Consider the following 20658-nt stretch of genomic DNA (forward strand, 5'->3'; position numbering starts at 1 on the left):
CCTAACAGAGACATGGCCAGGTGGAAAAGGGATACAGAGATTATATACGATCTAGATAGCAATGGAAGCATAGAGAAAACGTTATTAAGCAAGTTCTCAAGATGAGCATTACTTTTACGCTCCAGCTACAAGGAACTCATAGCACCAACACATCTGGGCCCCACAGAGCCCCCTCCCTCGCACCTCAGTGTGCCCCTCACACTCAGTCTATGTAAAGCTTTGAACCCAGCAAAGCAGATGGAAAACATTTACCGTGCTCCAACTTACGTGACAAACATCAAGAGTCCAGGAAATTCCCAAGGGATTTTCTTTCATCCCTTCTATAATCTCTATATTGAGTACATTTAGGATCCCATGGGGAAAAAACCCCAAACTACTCTGTGCTCTTACCACAGTATTTTCAGAGCATGCCTCTGGAGATAGCTGCTGAATCCACGCAGCAAATTCCTTCCCTCTCCCCCCACCCCCCAACATTCTTTTAACAGCACGTTGTCTGGGTGGCTGTGGTCAAGTTTAATAGTTTAAAAAAGCAACTCCCCTCATGCTTCCAGTTACTTTTACTACACCCTAGAAGGCTCACCTAGCTTCAACGTTTTCTATGCAGTCTTCCCTGTTTCCAGGGAACAGATGCTTCACTCTGCTTTCGGGGACCATGGAGCAAAGGATGGCAATCCAGAAGGGACCTCACCGCTAGGGAACTCGCACAGCACCAGCTCCCAGCGCTCTCCTCTTGGAGGAGCAGACCTTCCTGCGCTGCCATCTGACCTTGGTCTTTGCCAGAACTAACAACAGCCCCCCCGAAGAAGAGGTTTTATTTCTAACATCCTTACCTGGCAGCTCACTGCCCCACAACTGTTGCATTACCAAGTTACGTTGCCGAGTATTTGTGTCTTTACTAATTTTGGCAGCTTGTCAACTTTTCCTTAACCAATTCAAGCAAGGGAAAGAAAACAGGGACTTCATAGCTTCTCTCAGACAAAAAGCTGATGAGAATTCCATGGGAGGTGAAAGCAGCATATCTGTTGCCTGCAGTGATCCTCTTGCCAAACACTGAAGACTCGTAACACGCAATGAAGTGAGTTTCTCAGAGTTAAGATGGCAAAATCCAATAAAGTAGGAAGCGTCGAGCTTCCTACTTAATACTATGAAGCAACTAGGTAACAGTGTAACCACAAAACACCTCCTGTTCTCAATTATCATGAGAAAATAACAGAATGAAGAAACAGTGTGCTGTCACCTCGGATGGGACCACCAGGTTTTTCTACATTTGAAGGCTCCTCTCCAAGTTCGAATAACAAACCAGTGAGAAAAACAAAACAAACCCCAAAACGTACTTGCAGGTTTATTAATCATTTCTGACTCCTCACACAAGCATGCTGCCAATTCATCCTCTGCACTCATGGCAATTCTGGTACCAATTAATTGGTGGGAACGTAATTGAAGTGCGGCATTACAGGTCGTGGAACATCAGCAACACGTCCCTTCTGCTCAAGGCAGTCAGGGGGTCCCCGAAGGCTCCCTGACCCAGGGGACAGCAACACGCAAAGACACTTTCATAGGAATACGGTATCTTACAGCACAGCATTTACTGTAAAAACAATAAATAAAAAAACACCCAACCATGTCAAGTGTTTTAGATGGATAGGCCAGGTCATCATCACCCAAATTAAATTCCTTTGTAAACAAGACTGAGCAGGGGAAGCACCACAGGGTTGGTTCACACATAAGAGCTCCTTGCCTCCTAGCCAAACTGGTATGCTAAAAGCAGGCATCAACATTCAGAAAAGGAATACGATCTGGTAAAGTTCTCAAAATGACTGTTTCAAGATTTTCCTTACGTTATGTTGGGAGTTCTTCATCAATCCTTTTGTACCGTGATTGCTCAGAAAGACGCAGGGGCACAGTGAGAGCTGGGAAACCTCTCGGCATGCTGCCACATCGGACCCAGCCTTCAAACAGAAGTTCCTTGTACCTGCACTGGGAGATGCACGGTGCACCCACCTCGTCCCAGGCAGGTGTGGGCATGCCCCACTTTCTTCTTGCTTGACCCATGTATATGGGACGATCTGACCTGTCCATCCCCTGGCTCCTTCCGACCACAGGATGCAGTTTTACCCAACCTGACTACGCCAGGGATTGCTCATCAGCTGCAAGTCTTTGTCTCAGTGCAGACTAAGCACAAACAAATTCTGTCTTTGAGCCTTCTGGATGAACAGCAGTGCCAAGGGGTCAGCGTCCAGAGGCAGAGAAGGTAAGCAAAACCGACAGGCAGATTTTTTACTCAAACTTGCCCGAATGAAGCGGAGTTGCAGCCAAATGTAACGGACACAGCAATGGCAAATCCTCCTTGTTTTATTCCTCGTGTAATCAGGGCTCTTGAACTGAAACACAGAGTGCAGAAGGCAAACGTGATCCCCTGAGAGGAGAACTGTAAGATCCACCTCCCAGGGACTCTCCTAGCCTTTTCATCGCGGGGTAAAGCCACTGAATCAAGAGACAAAGCCAGGCTTTAAGGAGCACAGAGATCCAAGTCGGGCTCAGCGCAGCCACCAGTAAGCAGCCAGGTGGTGGATGGACCTGCAGGTTTTGCCTTCTCTAACAGCACGGACCGGGAGCATCCTGCCTGGGGCACAGCCCCCAGGAGAGCAGCTGGGCAAGGCAGCAAGCGGGTTCATCAGGCACAAGTGTGTCCATAACAAGAAAGGCACATCCTGCTTCTGCGCTGCTGCTTTTATCCTCCATTTTCAGAGGGCCAGAGCTGAAACTAAAGAAAAGGCAGAAAGAACAAGCTGACGGAACAAGCCAACTGCCCAAAATGAGCAGGCATGTGAGTGAGTCAAATCCTTGGAGTCAGCAAGAAAGCTCCGTGGAAAAAATCTTATCGAGACCTAAGGTGAAATAATAAGTTTGAGGGGAAAACTAAAATGGAAAAAGGAGCAATGAAAAGATGCCCTGATGATAGATCTACAAATATTTTTCAACAGCAGCTCTGCAGGGAAGGCTTAAATGCTCTGCCTGAAACGGCAAGCAGGGATGCGCAGCGTGCCATGAGCAGGGACACGCAGATGCCACGGGCACTGCCTGGTAAAGGGCTCCGGCACCACGAGCGCTCCTTCCCAGCAGGAACGTGCGGTGATCATCGTGCCTTATCGTAAGTACCTCTGAGGCAGGCAAGTAACTTAACAGCAGCTCTTTCCTCCTCAACAAGCGTATCTCACGCACATCATGGATTTGCATCGTGTGCGTTACTGCAAGTACAGCTCCGTATTGAACAGCCAGACGGGAACAGGTCTAACACTTTAATGATGCTTTGTATTTCCCCATTATGCCTATGTGGAATAGGCACCTTGGACCAAATTCACCCCTGGAATAATGACATTCCAAAGCTTGACATCACAACTTTGCCTAAGTCAGTCTAAGTCAGTCTTCTGAAACAGCACGACCTTTCCCCCCCCCCCCCCAACCAAAGCCCTAGGGATTCCCAGATACTTCTGTATTATTTACTCCCCACAAATTTTAGTTTTCCAACAGCTTTGCTAAGACAACTACAGAAAACCAAAGAAAGGGTGGGCAGTACGTGGGATGGCTAAAGGTCACGAGAATGATTTATGGGAGGCTTTATGCCTTTGTTGCAGGGTTTGATGTATCATTACTCTTGCAACTACATTTCAAAGGTATTATTTTTCTAAGCTCATATCCCCTTCCCTTCCCTCAAATTCCACGATGTTTCCAACTGAAATTAAGTTAGCATTTAACAAAAGCAAAACGTTGTAATTTTAGAACCGTATCACTTCGATTCATTTTATTTTTATACTCACAAGTGAAAGAAAACCTTTAGTTCCTCTGAGCCTTTTGTCATGACAAACCACAAAGATAATTACTAGGAAGCTGCTCCGGTAAATCTTCCCAAACCGACTGTCACTGCAAAGCCAGACAAACATTCCCAAAATAACAACCAAATAATTGATATTATGGAGTCACAGATCACAAGACCTTTAACAGGAATAACCAGCAGCCAGCACCCCATCACCATGAGCGCTTGCTGGGTTCTGTGACCAGTGTGATTCATCCTGGTAGAATAAGGAGGTTACTTCATGTAGTAAATGACCCAAAGGCTACACTAATTATCACGAGACCACACAGCAACCCATCAAGATATTTTTAGCCAGAATGGGCTTTTATTACCTAGTAATTAAAAAAAAAAAAAAAAAAAAAAGGTTAAGTACTTAGTACATAATTTCTTGAAGATCCCTTGTGATTACAGATGGGGACCTAAGAGTTTCCTTTGACCTTCCCAAGGCAGATTTTTCCAGAGTTCAGAGTAACTTTGTCCTTCCTGCAGAGTCTTAATTATATTCTCACTTTGAAAGCAAACTTTTAAGAAACCCAAATCTTCCATCTAGCCACAACGTCAGTGACAATTCCAATACAGAAACAGCATCTGGTACCTTTCCACTGAAAACACAACGTTCCCACCATCCATGTGCCAAAACACAACGTTCCTACCATCGATGTGCCAGCCTGAACCCCCAGAAAAAGAATTTTAGTCCATGACACAAAGAGGGTTTCAGAGAAAGAAGAAATTATCATATTTCTCTGTTCTGAGTGAGAACATTTAATCCTCTTCAAGTCCTCCACATTGCACACCTCCAGAAATGAGCAAATTCATGGCTAACGGCACACGGTCACATTGCTGCATGGGGGCACGCATCCAGAAATCCTAAAGCCAACACAGCAGCAGTGCAGTGGTTTGGATTTGCAGAGGACAACGCAGGACCAACACGCAGACTCCATAATCCTGCTCTTTCTTACCTCTGCTCTTGGAAACCAGCAGGTGGTAGCTTGCAAATTAAGTAGTAGAACAAAAAAAAAAAAAAAAAAAAGAATAGTTTGGCAAAAATTACAGCAGTGTTTACAGGAAGGAAGGCAGGAACAAGCAAAATGTGCTGCCAGAAATATGGAAGCGCATGTATTTTAGCATGACACAGGCTTCAGCAGAGACAGAGATACCAGATAGCTTGTAACAAAAAGAAAAAAAACCAACCACCAACCAAAAAAACCCCAACCATGAACGCTTTGCATCAGTCGATTAGAAGCCTGAAATACCCAGATGAAGCAGCAGCTCCCCTCCTCTGCTTTACTTTGGGGCTCCACAAGATAGTGCTTATCAAAATGAAATACTGAAATCATCTTAGGTGAGGGAACTGTGAAAGCAAGGAGGATGAAGGCATCCTTGCAGGCACTCAGAGCAACAGCCACGGCGCTGGCTGGCTCAGCATCGAGTGACTAACCAGAGCAGGCTGTCACAAAGGCGCCCTAACCTTTACCGTAGTGAACACGCCCCACCAAAGCACGCACCAGCCCAGTGCCAAAACCGTGGTATTTCTATGGACTTAGACAGACTATGTGCAAATTGTATTTTTTTTATTTTTGAGAGCAGTATTTCAAAGCGCTGTTTTAAAGAAGGGCTTCAAGAACGCAGTGACGAAGACAACAAAGGGCTACTAAATCCTGTCTCAAGATAAAACTCTCAAATAAAAAGGGATTCCCAAGAAAATATCAGTAATAATTTATTTCCAAAGCTCAACAGGAATTCAGATGGAATGCTAATGGAGTGTTCAGCACACACCCTGCCCTCATGTCTGCAAAAATGCAATCTTTCTGTAAAGTGAGGCTGTCAGAAGTGTACAGGTAGATGGGGCTTTGGGCGACTATAAAGAGGAGAACATTCCCCCATTAGAGGACATAATTCTTCTTACTGCTCAAACTTCGAAGAGCTTTGGAGACCTTTGAAATATTATGAGCCATTTTCCAATATAAGAATCCATAGGGGAAAATAAATCCATAGTGCAGGCCAAGAACAAAAGAAGCGTCATATTTAGTGACCTGGTCATCTCTTTGTATTAAGCCCAACTTATGAGAGGTCTCAAGAGGTCACAAAGACTCATGTTCCTTCCGCAGAAACCCAGGCACAAATCCACAGAGCAGGTTAAGTGTGTGTAACACAAGCGACTCCTCACCGTCTCGCCCAAATACGGAACAGCGCTGATGTTGCCGGATGCGCGTTATCCTGGAGAACCTGCCGGAGCCCGGTGCCAGCGGTGCTCCAGGATCCAGCACTCACACACCAGCGTGCCCGCGAGCGGCCACCTACCTCGCTCCTCCGCCCCCGAGCACCAGCGCAATGGCGTTTCCAGTCAGAACACGAGCCAGGCGAGAGAAGTCGGAGTGACGGTCCGGTGGTTTCTGGAATACGCGTTCGTACATCTCGATCTGTAGAGGAGAGGCACAAGATGCTCATTCTAAAGGCAGGGCAGAGTCTACACCAGCAGCCAACAACATGCTGTTAGAAAGCGGGTGGACGGCTGTTCTTCAAATGGAAAGAGGGTTAATGAACTATCCAACAGTCCTAGTGACCACATGCATCTCTCCTGTTACTATAGAAGCTGGGAGAATTTCACTGTAGCATGGTGTGGAGGAATGAAGGCAGGCTAATTAACACTGATCATGTGCAGCTGTGGGCTGGCTTCAGGGGCAGTGGGTTGGCTGGTGTGGATGATGTGCAGCTGTGGCTGGTTCCTGCTAAGGAGTTAAATAGCTCTAAGGGGGATATGAAGAGAGGACCAGAAGAAGAGAGACCTGGAAGAAGCAGAGGGAGGAGAGAGCGTGCCTGGGATGTAGGAGAGACAAGGAGAAGGGTGCAGCAGAGGCAAGAAGCAGGGTGGGCTGGCCTGAAGAGGATGAAGAAACAGCACTGACAGTAGATGAACTGTTGAAACCTTGTGGGGGATTGGTGGCCATGCTGGGGCCAGGTGTGGGAACTGTTTATGGAAGCGACCTGGGATGGGGTGGTAAAAGCCTTGTTGCAGCCGGCTAGTTTTGAGAGTGCTGCGACAGCACAGTGTTTTCTTTGGAGCTATTTCTCTGTCTTGACAAGGATTTGCGGTTAGTGGGGAGCATCACAAGCCTGCCTCCGCTAGACCTTTAGCACGGTTTTTGAAAGCACAGCAATCCCCCCCGATGAGCAGGACACCACTGCACACACACACCTATCCATATGACCTTCACTTAGTATTTACTGACTTTGGTTAACCAAAAAGCCAGGCACGCATCCATAAAGACGACATCAGCCCCTTAACCCTCTGCTTCCTACAGTAAACTGGGGCCAAACAGATTCAAAGAGAACACTGCCGGTGTAACAGCCAGCTGCGCATCGGAGTATCATGGAGCATCCTTACCTCAGACCACCTTTGACAGACAGATTACAAGTATCACAGCTAAGAGACCAGCCACCAAAGCAGGAATCTCTTACCAGCTTGGGCAGGCTTCTTTTGGAAAAGACCCTGCGTGGACAGTGGAGATGAAGATGAGCAGAACACCAGCTCCGCATGTTCAGCCATTCCACAGTTCGGGAAGGGAGAGGTCCATCCTCCTTATGGAGCAGGACGAGTTGCTTCTGGGCTCGGACTGCAGTGTTCTCCAGCATCCTCTCCAGCTACAGCATGTTAGACACATCAAAGGAACAGGGCCGTCAGGTATTTACTGCTCCAGCACCAGTTTAACAGAATACTATATTGTGAAATACACATGTTTTAAACTTACATATTTATATACGCACAGAGAGATATATGTCTGACCTCCATTCCTATCTGAATCTGCAGACAGCTACGCACACTAAGAACCCTCAAACAAGATTTATTTGGACAACTACATTGTTAGTTGAGGGCTTATATGGCACACAGAGCTCTAAAATCAAGGATTCAAACCTGAACGCTGAAAATTGAATGCTTTGTACCTAACACATCAACCATTAAAGATACAGCACAGACACACTGTTCACGCAAAGCGATATAGCTTCCCAAGTCATACTTAAGCCTACAACCCTTCAGCACGTTTTGTTCTTCCACCCCCAATCACACCACTTTTTTCCTCCTTGCATTCCTTGGTTTTATGGTTTTTTTTATACTTTTCTTGTTTTCAGCAACTGACGGCGACTTGCTGTCACGGTGCTTCCTGCCTCCCACACACCGTCATGAGGAACCAGCACAAAGTGACACACCAGAACGCTGCAGGTGATACCAGCCCCAGGCTCTTCGGAAGCCAGACCAAGCCATTCACAATCCTAAAAAAACCCACTTGTGACCTCATCTTTAAATTTCTTACAGAATTTCTGTGCCTGATCAAACTTTGGTAATAAAATATAAAAATTAAAAATACATAGAAAGGGGAAAAAAATTGAGCTTACACTCTGTAATAAAATATATTCAATTAATCATACAAGGCAATTGATACCTATTTTTTCCTATGCACACACCATAAATTCCAGCCAGGCAGAAAAGAATTTCTTTCTCTATCTGCAGCTCCTGCAAAGATATCCTCAGCAGAAAGGCAAAGCTTCAAAGCCATTTGACTTTTGGTTTACCATTAGCCAAAATGACTCTTTAGAGGAAAAGAACATAGCTGGAAATACTTCTAGACAAAACCTGCCATTGCAGAGGCTTCTCATTCAATTCTTTTTCTATTTCTAAGACGCATTTCTCAGGAATAGTTTGTATTTCTGTATTTCCTAGGTATTAAGCCCAGGAAAATCCCCAAGTATGAAAAGCCCTTCTTTGACCTGGACCGTTAACACTGCAGGCAGGGAAGGAGTGATTTCCACACCTCTCCAACAGTAGGCTCTTGGTCTCCCAGCCCAACGATCAAGATGCAGTCAGCCTGTCGGATGCAGCGCTGAGTCCAGGGAGTCAGGGTGCTGTCCGCCTGGTACAGCACAATGCGGTGAATATCCTCCTGCTGTCCCAGCCAGCTAGTTAGTCGGTATTCATGGATACTGGGGATGGAAAAGAAAAAAAAAACCAAACAGAAATTCAAATGGTTTTATATCACAGCTCCTAACAGAGTAGAGAGAATCTTACATGTTGACCAAAACAATCTGAAGGGCATCAGGGAGCTGCATTTCTTGCTCATGCAGTTTAAGAACCTTATCTGCTCCCGTTTCCAGGCTTGTGCTTGCTTTATTTCTCCATTATTTATATCATTAGATATACACACAAAGGAAAGAGGATGCAGCGATGCCTAACTTCAGTATGACTTCCATGTCATCCCTAGGAACGAGCACGCAATACCCACCCGGCGCAACTCAGCTTTTCCAATTTCACAAATGAGAAAGTAACTATGGAAAAATCCCACCCACATTGGAACCGAATACTCTTGAAAAGTTGTCCCAAACACCTGGATGAGAAAGCACAACCTGCGTCAGAACACAGGATGTTACTCCCAATTACTTTATACGACCAGCATAGTATCTTTCCACATTTTTTTTAAGTAATAATGAGGGTAGGTACCTATCCAGCGCAGCAGAACCAAGTCGCTGTTTGATGTTATCACTGGTGAGCAGCAGAGCAGGACCTGGAAGAAGAAGTTTCATAGATGAATGCCTGCTATTCAGCTCCTGACAAACCACATTGAGGAAATGTAGCTGTAACAAACGTAGTTCTGTGAATTTGCTTTGAAGATCACAATGGATCGGTGCATTGATCAAAGAAAAAAAGAGCTGGCACAGTCTTCACAAAAATTTTCACACTTATCTACAATTAACATCTTCCCATTCTCCATATTCCCAGAGCTCTGTTGCTGCATTAGTCACAAGCTACAGGCTCTCTTTTATCGCACTGCTCTGTCACACAGGATGTCAGCTTCCACCACAGCTGCATCTTCACAACCACAACCACCAGAACATCCCGTACCTTTTGCAACCACAGAAAGCCCAGGAATCTGGTTTCAAAGAAAAATAAGCTACTTCACTAACCTACTGGAATACATAATTTGTTCATCCTGCACTGAACCAACTCCCCAGATGAATCCTAAAGTTCTCTTTTAGAGCTTTTAGAAGCTCTCATTATATAATAATAATAGCTCTATTAGAATGATAATATCATTATTATCTACGACTTCTTATTCAATGTGCCAACAAGAACCTACACCACAACCAACCCCGAGAGAAGAGACTCCCAGATCAGTAGGGCACAGGCTGACTCACACCACTTCCACTGCAGAGACAGGCGTACGTAAACACATATCTGGCAATAACATTATATCTGAGACTAATTTTGGTGCAAAAAGTTTCTTGCAGGCGCTTCATTATTCTTATTAGCAATTCTATTTCAGCAGCAGCAATACCTGCCACGTGCAATGAAGGATGCAGAACTGCAGATAAATACATAAAAACCCAAAGCAAAGCAAGCAAGGGATTCAGCTCACACCTAAAAAAAGTATTATCTGTCTCTAATTAAAAGAGAAATTCACATTTACAAACCACGGAAGTGTAGTCGCTTTGTATTAATGTTTTCGTTGTGTAATCCTTCATTGTTCCATTAACAAAATAACTGAAATCTATGTACGAAGTAACAAAACAGTTAATTAAATGAGGTCTCTCAAGGCGCTAATAAAGCGGCATGGTTTAATGCATTTCGTAAAAATCAAGGAACCACGAATGAACAACATGGTAAAAGGTCGCAATTTCACACTTACACACTCAAAAAGCAAAACCCCCAAATGCAGCACATGGAGCTGGCCACCCTGTGCCATCCTGCGGGGCCAGCTCCCCCTCCAGCGCTCAAGTCCTCCTGCAAAGGCTTCAGGTTCAACATTCTGCAGCATTAGACTTGGATAAAACCTCAGAAGTATGAGTTTTCACCTTGTATTTTCAAACACCCCAATAATGCCTGCTCTTTGTCATGCTGATGATGATGGAAGAACAAACAAAAATGGACAAAAATAGCCCCTATGTGGAGACCAAAAAGTAAAAGCTGGTAAGGAAGCACCAACAGGAGGCTGACTTGGAGGCTGTCTTGAGGGCAGAATTTCATTTCCTTATCCTCTAGTAAAGCTTATGGTAGTCGGTTCCTACAAAAGCAACAAGTCCCAAGGAGATGGAATTGGTTTAGAAGCATTTCAACGGGTTTAACGTGCCCTTCAGCCCTGCACCTGTGCTGCTGCCCCTGTGCTCGCCCGACCACCTGCAGAACACGGCCCTGACGCTTGCGGGGCTTCCTACCACCCGGTCTGTACCACTGGTAGGTTCTTCGGTCCGATCCACCATCCAGCCTCACAAACAGCTGGTCTGGATGAGGAAGGGGTTCCCAGAAGAACTCCTGGTGACATTGCAGACGAAGGCAGCAAGGCAGAGAGGGCAGGTCAATTTGGACAAAGCATTCAACAGCAGAGTTATCGTTCGTGTTCATTAACGTGCCAAAGTTGTCAGCAAAACAGAAATTATATGTAGACCAGATATTCTTCCTGGGTATGTGACTTACAAAGCTTTATGGCAGCGGCAGAAGTTTAGCAGGCAAAGACGAACGGCCAGGAATGCACAATGAGCTGAGAAGTGCAATAAGAACGTCGGGTAAGAGACTAACGCCGAAAAGGGAACAACATGCTCCACCTCCGCGCCTGCCTGTCACCTCCCTGCACCCGGTCACCGAGACCCCAGCACATCGGCAAAGGAGCCCGGAGCACACACAGTGATCTGATGCACCAAAGCCCTGGTCCTAAGGAGAAATGATGAAACCCCGTGGCCCCGGCAGCCAGGACACCTTCTACACAAGGTGAGAGGTGGACGTTGTAGAGCTGGGGTGCACCTTTACATGGGTCCAGGTGATGGCTACTTCGCCCACAGGTATCTCCTTGGGAGAACACATCCCCATTGAGCATCTTTACATGGGTCCAGGTGATGGCTACTTCGCCCACAGGTATCTTGGGAGAACACATCCCCATTGAGCATCAGAAGAGCCTCGGAGAGACAGGTGGCTTCAGACACCATGCCCGTTCGCCTCACCTCTGTGTTTGGAAAAGGGGCAGTTCACATGACACAACACACGTGTATGGACGCACACGGAGCGGTGCCAGCTCGGGTGGGGTCTGCCCCGCATCCCCTCCACACACCGGCAGCACGGCACAAAGCCAGCCAGACCCTTGTTCATCCCCAGCACAGAACACGGTGATGCTTCCAACCAACCCAACTCCGTTTTGTTTCAGAAATAACCACCATCTGCTCTACACTTTCAATTCCTAGCAAGCTCCCAATTAACCAACCGTTAAATAACCTTCCATTAATGTGATCAAGAACATCAACATATGCGTTCTCATAAAACAGAATGACCAAAAGTGTTATTTAAATGAAACTGCCGAGAGCAACAAAGGAAAAAAAAAAAAATAAAAGTAATTCTCCAATACATACCCCTCCAACAGCCACACCAGCAGGCAGGAGCGTCCGAGATGATGTGTTAGTGCATCCTCAGTGTGCGTTTTAGTTACACATCATCACCTAGTGATGCTCTCTCTGCACCTGACATCAGCCCCGCATGCAATTTACAGGTGCAGGCGGCCCCCTTAGAACACCCCTGCACCCCCCAGCACCTTCCAGGGACTGCTCTCCTCCAGCAGGATTAGACACGGGGTGAACGGCTCCAAGTTAAAAGCGTAGGAGAGGTGATACGAGGTAACATTAAATATTTATCTAAGCCCAACAGCGTCTCTCTGACTGCGACCAACAGCAGATTGCTGGTGGAGAGGATGACAGCAAGGAAAACTTAATTACACTCTCCAAGCCTCCAGCAATTTGCAGCTCATGAATTTCTCAAGCCAGAGGTGGTGACTTTTCACAGCCCCTGGGGGATTTTTCTTTTAGCAAACTCCTTGGGATTCCGAATCCCAGCTGTTATGCACTTCAGGTAAGAAAAGTGCCTGGCAGCAGCCTTACCCCTGGGCACTGAGCATCATGATTCCTGGGGAAACCTCATGGAACATCTAAATGGGTACTCCAGGGCGATCTGTTTTTCAGTACAGAACTACAATTCCATGAAAGAGAAGCGAGAGGGGGGGGGAAAATGCTGGCAAATATCAGAGGTCTAGTTCATTTTATCTTTCAAAAACAAAAGGCCCTCAAGAAAAGGGTTGAGACAGCCCTTCAGCAAGGCTTCCCAGATCAAATCCTGCCCCAGTAAGGAGACAAGCATCACACGTGAGAGAGAGAACTCTTCCCTTCTTTCCAAGAATGTGCATGATACTCACTTTGGTAATTTTTTTTCCACATAACATCCATTTCATAAGATATGCAGGAGTGGGAATACAGATATCCTCGTTCTAAGCCTAATAAAACGTGGTCAAAAAGTTGCCTAGAGGAACCAGAGGCCCCAAGGTCAAGGAGTGACCTGGATGCTTAGAAATGGTTGTAAATCCACCTCACCTGGGAAAAAACACTCACAGGAAGATACATCCAGTACAACATGCACCGCAGAAAAATTTTAGCACGGCAAACATATTTGCCTGGACTTCATCAAAAGAGAATTTATATTTAGCCTAATAAAAGTCTACAAAATTATGCATCAAAGACACAGAACTGATAAATAAGTCTGATGTCCTAGTGTCAGATCTCACCCAACAAAAAATACCAGGTTGTACCCACCAGGCACCACATTAAACAGCATCGAAATCCAATCTGGGTGCGAGGAAGGGAAATTCAGGCAGAACTACAATTAAAAGCTCCAATAAATTATTAGTAAAGATATTTCAGTGAGCTTTCTAATACATTACACATTTTTAGAAATGAAAAGAACGCTTATATTTAAAGGGCAGAAAGGAAGGAGAGAGACACATATGCTGGATGTGAATCCACCTCTACTTCAGTCTGAAATTATATATGATCAGAGGGCTCCCACATACAATCACAATTCACACAGCCATGTGGTATCGTTTAGATAAAAGAACAAAAAAACAGTTAGGCAAATACTTTTTAAAAATCTGAATACTGCAAAAAAGATTTTTGATAAGACATGCTCTCAGCTCTACCAGTATTAAGTGGAAAAAATATCAGTAATAAAACCAGACAGCACAAACATTGACCAGAAGTCATCGGCGTGGTTATTTTATTTTATTTTTTTTTACTTTGCACAGCAGTAAAACTTACCTGATTTCATCTCACTCCAGTACAGAAGTGGAAAATTCTGTCCCTGCTTTTTGGAAGTTTCATATCCTACATCCTCTTTCTTTGGAGACCCAGAGACCAAGGTTCAAAGAAACGGCTCCCACACCGAAGCACACGAGCAAACGCAACAAGGGAGCAGTGATGTAGCCTCTGGTCCACCACGCTCTGCAGGACCTTGCTGTTCCCTCCTCAACGCTCAGATCATGTTTTACATTTCTACCTGCCTCAAGATGAGAGCAGGTTCATGCGGAGTTATCGCCACCAGGTACCAAGGATCTGCTTCACCACCCAGCTTTTAACAGAACAAACCCTACGGAAACAGGAACACCCCTTAGTGTTTAACTGGGACACATCCGTACTGTCCGGAAACAATATCTGAATTATCATCAACCACAGAAACACCAAACCTCAAAGAAACCTGAACAAATTGATGGAATGAAGCTGCGGGTCGTACTGCACATTGATGCTCCCTGCATACAGAATGTAAGCACAACGTGCCCAGCATGCTCTGGGGGCCAGAGAGCCCAGTATGGAGAACAGTCTGGTCACGTAAGGTGTTCCCATTACCTATTTAAATAAATAAATAATAGTTTGAAAAAAAAAAAAAAATTAAACCCACACAACAGACTCAAGCAACCAAACCCATAAGCCCTGCCTCTTTACAGGCAAAAGTGTTCTGGAAGGGGGAGGAGTGGAAAAAATAATTAAAAAAGTAGATTCTGAATACTTTTCCAGTTCTTGTGGACAGCATACATCAATTCATGGTGTTACAAAGCTTCCACTGTCAAGCTGAGCTACTGTGGCTCCCCCACCGCGCCTTTCTGCTCAAGCCATAGCCACAGGGGGGGTCCTGATGGCTGCACCCAGCATCGGCTGGGGTTTGGGGAGATAGGTAACAACACAACAGCTGAGGGGCACAAATCCTGCCCAGCAGGTGAGGGCTGGTTGAGAAAGCACCGACTGAAACACGGCTGGTACGTCGAAGTGACTGTCAGCCAGCCACCAACCACCTCGTTCCGTAACGAGCGGGCAGCCCCGGGCTTGCTGAGCATCCCTGCACACCAGCATCCCCCCGGAGCACGGGCACCTCGCACGGTCACCCCTGGGGCTGAGAGATCCCCTGCCCCAACAGATCCTCGGTAAGCAACGAACAGCGCGCTAAACTTGTAATCTTAGTTATGTGGTCTAAAGGATGGATTGTGCACATATAATCCCTTCTATCTAAACCGCCGACCAAGCCTGGGACTAAGTCTGGATCCAGCCATGCCAAAACTGCCCTCCGAGGAGTTCAGAGGGCACAGGCGTCCTTTCTGAACCTCACCACGCAATGGCAGCGTCTCCCTGACCATTTTTTCTGACCCTGTCTTCTATGCAATACATAATCAAGTGTACTTTGCCAAACATTTTTAAACCATTGCATTCACTATCAAACTTTGTTAAATTGCTCTTTTGTACCAATAAACATATTGCTGCTTCCCTCTTAGGAGTGAAATGCATCACTCATTCCGCGACAAGATACTCTGTCATTATTTTTATACCCCCTTAATAAGATGGAAGCAGTTAAAAAATTACAAAAAAAAAATAAATCCTGTTAAATAGATTAACCCGCACCCAGCTCCAACTCATGGCACTGTCAATAGCCTTCTAATGCCAGTTCCAGGAAAAGAAAAACCATCCTCTAATTAATTTTGCAGGTTGTGTTACAACCCAGCCTGCATCCCGACTGCAGGGATCATCCCTGGATCTGCAGCAGCTGGTACCTCGCTGATCCTTGCGGAGATCTCTGTGTTACTGCCTGCGCCCTCCTGATTTCTTCCGTCCTCTGGGCTCCAACCTGCAGCAAGGGGATTTGAGGTATCACTGCAATACGCATCCGAGATAAAATTAACAGGAAGAGTAAGGAATTTCCTAAAATAATATATTAAGTTGCAAAAGAAAGCTAAAACTGATGGCTTTCACCCCAACCTAAGGCTACCCTCCGCCGCTCCGGCACCTATTTCAAGTCCAGAGCAATGGAACGATACGGATCAGATGTTCAGTCAACTGTTGAATGGTAACATCTGATTTCCATGTACAATTTCAAAAGTCAGCTCAAGAACCACCAAAAGAATAAACAAAATATGCCAATAGCAGCAAATCTACACAGCAAACTCCCTTATTTTCAAAATTAGGGACGTATACACTGAAAGAGACTTCCTTAAGAGAAAGCTTTTCAATTAAGCCTTCTCAAGCATATTAAATAACACCTCTCATTTCCATAAATACATTCAAGCCCTAATGGCAGTTCACACCCAAACCCCAAGCACTAATTAGCCGCTGGGGCAGTAAGAAGCAGGTCAGCACCCAGGCGGCAGAGCACCAAGCTCCAGCACCCCAGCTGCCCCCCGAGCCCCTAATGCACACCTCACAGTGCTAACAGCCAGGTGAATAGCGAGACAATCTGAAAATAAACCAAAATTTTGCTTCATGACACTGACTTTCTGAATCATTGCATTTTTGGGAGGGGAAAAAAAAAAAAAAAAAAAAATCATTCCAAAACCCAGCCCCTTTCCCTATGGCAAAGCACCACCTGGCACATTGCGCACAGCACTGTCACACCCCAATAAGGAATATCCAAACAATCTATAGCTACAATATAGCTATATATTATATATAGCTATGTAAGTATATATATAATAATTATATATAATATAACAAGTATAAAGCGTAGTAAGTATAAAGAAAACACAAAAGCTCGGGGGGAAAAAACCCAAGAAACCATCAACCACCTAAAAAACCCCAAACCCCCAAAACAAAACCAGAACTGAAAGAGAACGCTGTTTCCATTAAACAAAATTTTTTTTAAAAAAAATAAAATACAGCCTGCACGAAAACCCTCAGCCCTGTAGGGTACGTGAGCACGCAGAGCATGGGCAGAAGGTCACGCAGTGCCCCCGAGTGCTGCGGGGCTGAGCCCACCAGCAGAGGCTACCGAGGCCGGGGCGCTGCTCTGCCAGCTGCGTGTTGAACCATACGGCTAGCTGTGTTTTCACACAACACTTTCCTCTTCCCACTAGAGCAGTCTGCTCCGTTTTGGCAAGAACTTCAGATGCCAAGGTTGTATAGTACCATCTATAGCTGCCAAGCACTACACAGTCATCATTTTAGGGAAAGAAAAAAGAAGGGTGAACGAGGGGAGGCCAAGCGATCACAACAAAACCCCTTGTTCGTCACGTTCTAGTTGCTTTCAACTAGAAAGGTTATTTTTATTCCGAATAGTCCATCTACCTACTTAAGTTTCTGTTTATTTTATTTACAGGCTCCTAGTGCTGTCACCCATCAAAACAAGCTGGCAACAATCCATACGAAGTACCCATTAGCAATATAGCTACGGCTGAGATCTCCATTATGGAATGTAAATTTTTTCTGCCATCTCAAAATAAGAGGGATCTTCAAACACCCACCAATTAGTTCTCACTGTAACACATCTCCACCGCAAGCTGCACACAAATTCATATTTCAAAAGGTTAAAGCGTTCGAGCATTAACAGCTCTTTCCCATGCCTGCTCACCTAGAAGATTTTTCTAAGCAGAATAACAAGTGCCAGGTCCAGATACCCTTAAGGTCAAAAAGGAAATAACCAATAAATGTAAGTGGTTATACCTCAAGCATCACGTAACCTGTACTTTTCAAAATAAGAAGTCACAAGATAGCAGACTAACAATTCATCAAAGGACCACAGGAGATTTAACTCAAGAGTATCTGTGATAGCGCATGAGGATGGGAAGGGGACGTTCAGGAAATGTCACACTGCAGTACCGAGCGTGAACCGAATTGCGAATTAAAAACACAGTTTTGTGAGCAACTGGAACTTGCACACACAACTTCGCCAACGGATAAAGCAGTTAATGACTCAGTTGTGAGCTGAACACATGGTTCTGTGAGCACGAGACAGACAAACAAGCTGGCAGCAAAGAGGACGATGATTTAGGACTTAAGTTTGGACTTCCAGTGCCAACCTGGATCTCCTCCACGAGCTGCTTCCATCAAGTTTTATACTTACCACTCACTGCATTACCTCAAGGAAAGAAAACTGTAGAAGAAAACCTTTGCTGGAGGCAGCTGTACAACTGAGGAAGCCTGGAAGACTCTCACATGTGAGAGGGAGGACCAGCCTCCTGGACAGGCGCTGTGGGAAGCCCAGCGGCAGCGGGGTTTGTCTGCTTTCCCAAACTTGGAAACAGAATCAGAGCTGGTGATGCTCATTGTACCATTTGCTACCAAGGATTTTTTTATTCCTCATTAGATGGTCAGGGAGAGCATTAGGACAAAATGCGAAACAGCAACAGCGAAGCCAGCTGCAGGACACATCCCCGCATCAGTGTCTCCAGCAAGTCCCAGTAAGACTTTCTGTCTCACAGCTGATGGCAGCCATGGCAAGAGGCCAGACAGATTGGCTAATATTTCTGAGTCATTAAGACTACCAAGTTTTCCACTAAAATGAAACGCACGTTTTAAAGCGGGGACAGGAGCAGGGAGCATGAAAAAGGCAGATCCTGAGCATTGCTGCAGCGCTACCGCCCTAACACGGCACAAACCCACCTCTGATGGACAGACACTTGGCCATACCCCGCTCAAAAGATCAGCAGCATTTATACCCCGTGATGCAGCAACACGTAAACACTCCTTACCCACAGCGCTGAGAGCATGCTTGAGCTCCAGTGTAAAAGCTGTAAGTGGCACCTCTTCAGACACCGGCATAATTGCTACCGTGGAGAGGTTGCTGGCGGGATTTCCGGCATCCCACTTGCTGCTCGAGCTGTGTAATCCAAGAGGATGACCTGTTTGAAAAGAAAAAGCTTGCCATCAGCCAGCTGGGAAAGCTAGGTGTCACTTCATTGTTTTCAACTGTCAGGCAGCAAGGAAATCGTGACTGAACTGCTGAACCCAAGAGAGATGTACCATCCCCCGTACCACACCAAGGAGTGCCCACATATGGCAGTCGTAAAAGGATGAAGAATAATTTTCATCATTTTTGGCTGCTGACATAGCATGTTTGGGTAGATATTAGGTCTTGTTAAAAATATCTGGCTGCCAGGAACAGGTTAAACGCAACGTGCACTTACCTGACCTGTTAAGATAAAAAGGCACTTTGAATGGCCACAGTTTTGGAACAGGCGTTGAGGTAGCCCACAGGAGGAATTAACTTAACCAACAAACCCCCCAAACCTGCTGTCAGTATGAAAATATTCCAAAAATTAACATTCACTTTTGATGGTATTCCTGATCCAGGAAATAAATACCTGTTTTCAACAAAGTTCCTATAAGGAATGTTTTCTCCACCTATTTTCACTTCTCTCCAAGACGAGAAAATGTGGAGCTTTACAGATAGATATGTGCTTCAGAGTATTAAAAGAAAATATGGAACCTCTGAAGTAGCTGCAAAGTAACCGTGAAGGATCTCCAATAAAATATGGTAAGCTGAGGGAGGACAGTCTGGGCAGAAGAAAGCATTTTTTGACAGAAGTGTGTGATGTGTGTGTGGTGATTAAGATCTTCCTGGATGGCTGGGAACGGGAAAAGGTCAGTGGTAGTGGTGTTCCACAAACCCCTCATTTTGATACTATTTCTTTTCTCTTTAACTAAGCCTTCCCAGGCAACCTTACCTTGCTGCTAATGCCTATCAGCTCAGCTCTAAGCGCCTGAGATAAGTTCCTGCTGATGCCCTTGCACCCAGCAAAGGCTTAAGGTGCACCACTAAGAAGAATCCTTGAGATGGACGTGTGGAAGTACTTGATATACCACATGAAAACTCAAAGTCTACATGCAAGAGCGACAGTACACTGCAGGACTCAAAGAAATATCAGATAAACTTCTCTCAGCTATATTCAGCTGTTAAGTTATTAAAGTCTTCTGAAATAGCTCTGCACAGAACATTAAATAGTTTTATCCAAGCTTTTTGGCAATCTTCAAGAAGGTATTCAGAGGTTCAAACAAGTTACACACCACTGCTCAACTCCTTCAACCCCACCAGTCCCTCTCCCTCCTCGGGACTTCAGTGGTGGGCAAAGCTCTGACTGAACTCCCATTACCGCCACTAATTTTTCTCCCATTTTCTCCAAATCGCACGTTGCCCCATTTCCCAAACAGCATGGGCTCTGCCCAAGGCCACAAAGGCACCTCAGCACTGCTAACGTTTCAGTGCAAATATCACTAGAGATTGGTATGTGACCGATGGCGTATGGAAAGCTGAGCAGACTTTCCCGTTCACTCCCCAAGCCTGCTCCAAAACATGGGAATTGGCATTTTCGGTCTCCTTGGATGACAGCAAAACCAGCAATAAAAGTAATTTAAAACCCCAAACAAACAAAACCCAACCAACCTACAACAGCAAAGAAGCCACAACACCCTCAGCAGTTAATGTGCACCTCTTTTCTTTTAAAAGCCACTCAAGAAAATTTGGAAAATTTCCTCCTACTCACTTCAATCGGAAAATACATTTCGTTTTGCCTTCGCCACATACGCAAAGCTTAAAACCAATGCACAGCAGACCATTTCTTCTCAGACAATTCATTAAAATAATGCAAATACAGACATATTAAGTTGGTCTACATGCAGATGCCACTCAGCATGACTATCTGATTCACATCTATTACAGCTGCTGTTTCCAATGTTCCCTCGGAGCATTTCTCTTG

The 20658-nt window shown here is 45.3% G+C and overlaps 1 protein-coding gene across 2 annotated transcripts in view; it reads right to left on the minus strand.

Annotated features, from left to right (window-relative positions):
• PNPLA7 (patatin like phospholipase domain containing 7) overlaps positions 1–20658 on the minus strand; it is a 125357-nt gene that overhangs the window by 43713 nt on the left and 60986 nt on the right. For both annotated transcript variants that reach the window (XM_037398933.1, XM_037398934.1), the window contains exons 22-26: positions 18655–18804; positions 9345–9408; positions 8662–8830; positions 7313–7495; positions 6155–6273 (exon numbers count right to left, since the gene is read on the minus strand). In XM_037398933.1, the coding sequence (XP_037254830.1) occupies positions 6155–6273; positions 7313–7495; positions 8662–8830; positions 9345–9408; positions 18655–18804 (685 nt within the window). The remainder of the gene's footprint in view (positions 1–6154; positions 6274–7312; positions 7496–8661; positions 8831–9344; positions 9409–18654; positions 18805–20658) is intronic.

This window comes from Falco rusticolus, chromosome 9 (genome assembly GCF_015220075.1).
Source record: "Falco rusticolus isolate bFalRus1 chromosome 9, bFalRus1.pri, whole genome shotgun sequence".
Lineage (NCBI taxonomy): Eukaryota > Metazoa > Chordata > Aves > Falconiformes > Falconidae > Falco > Falco rusticolus.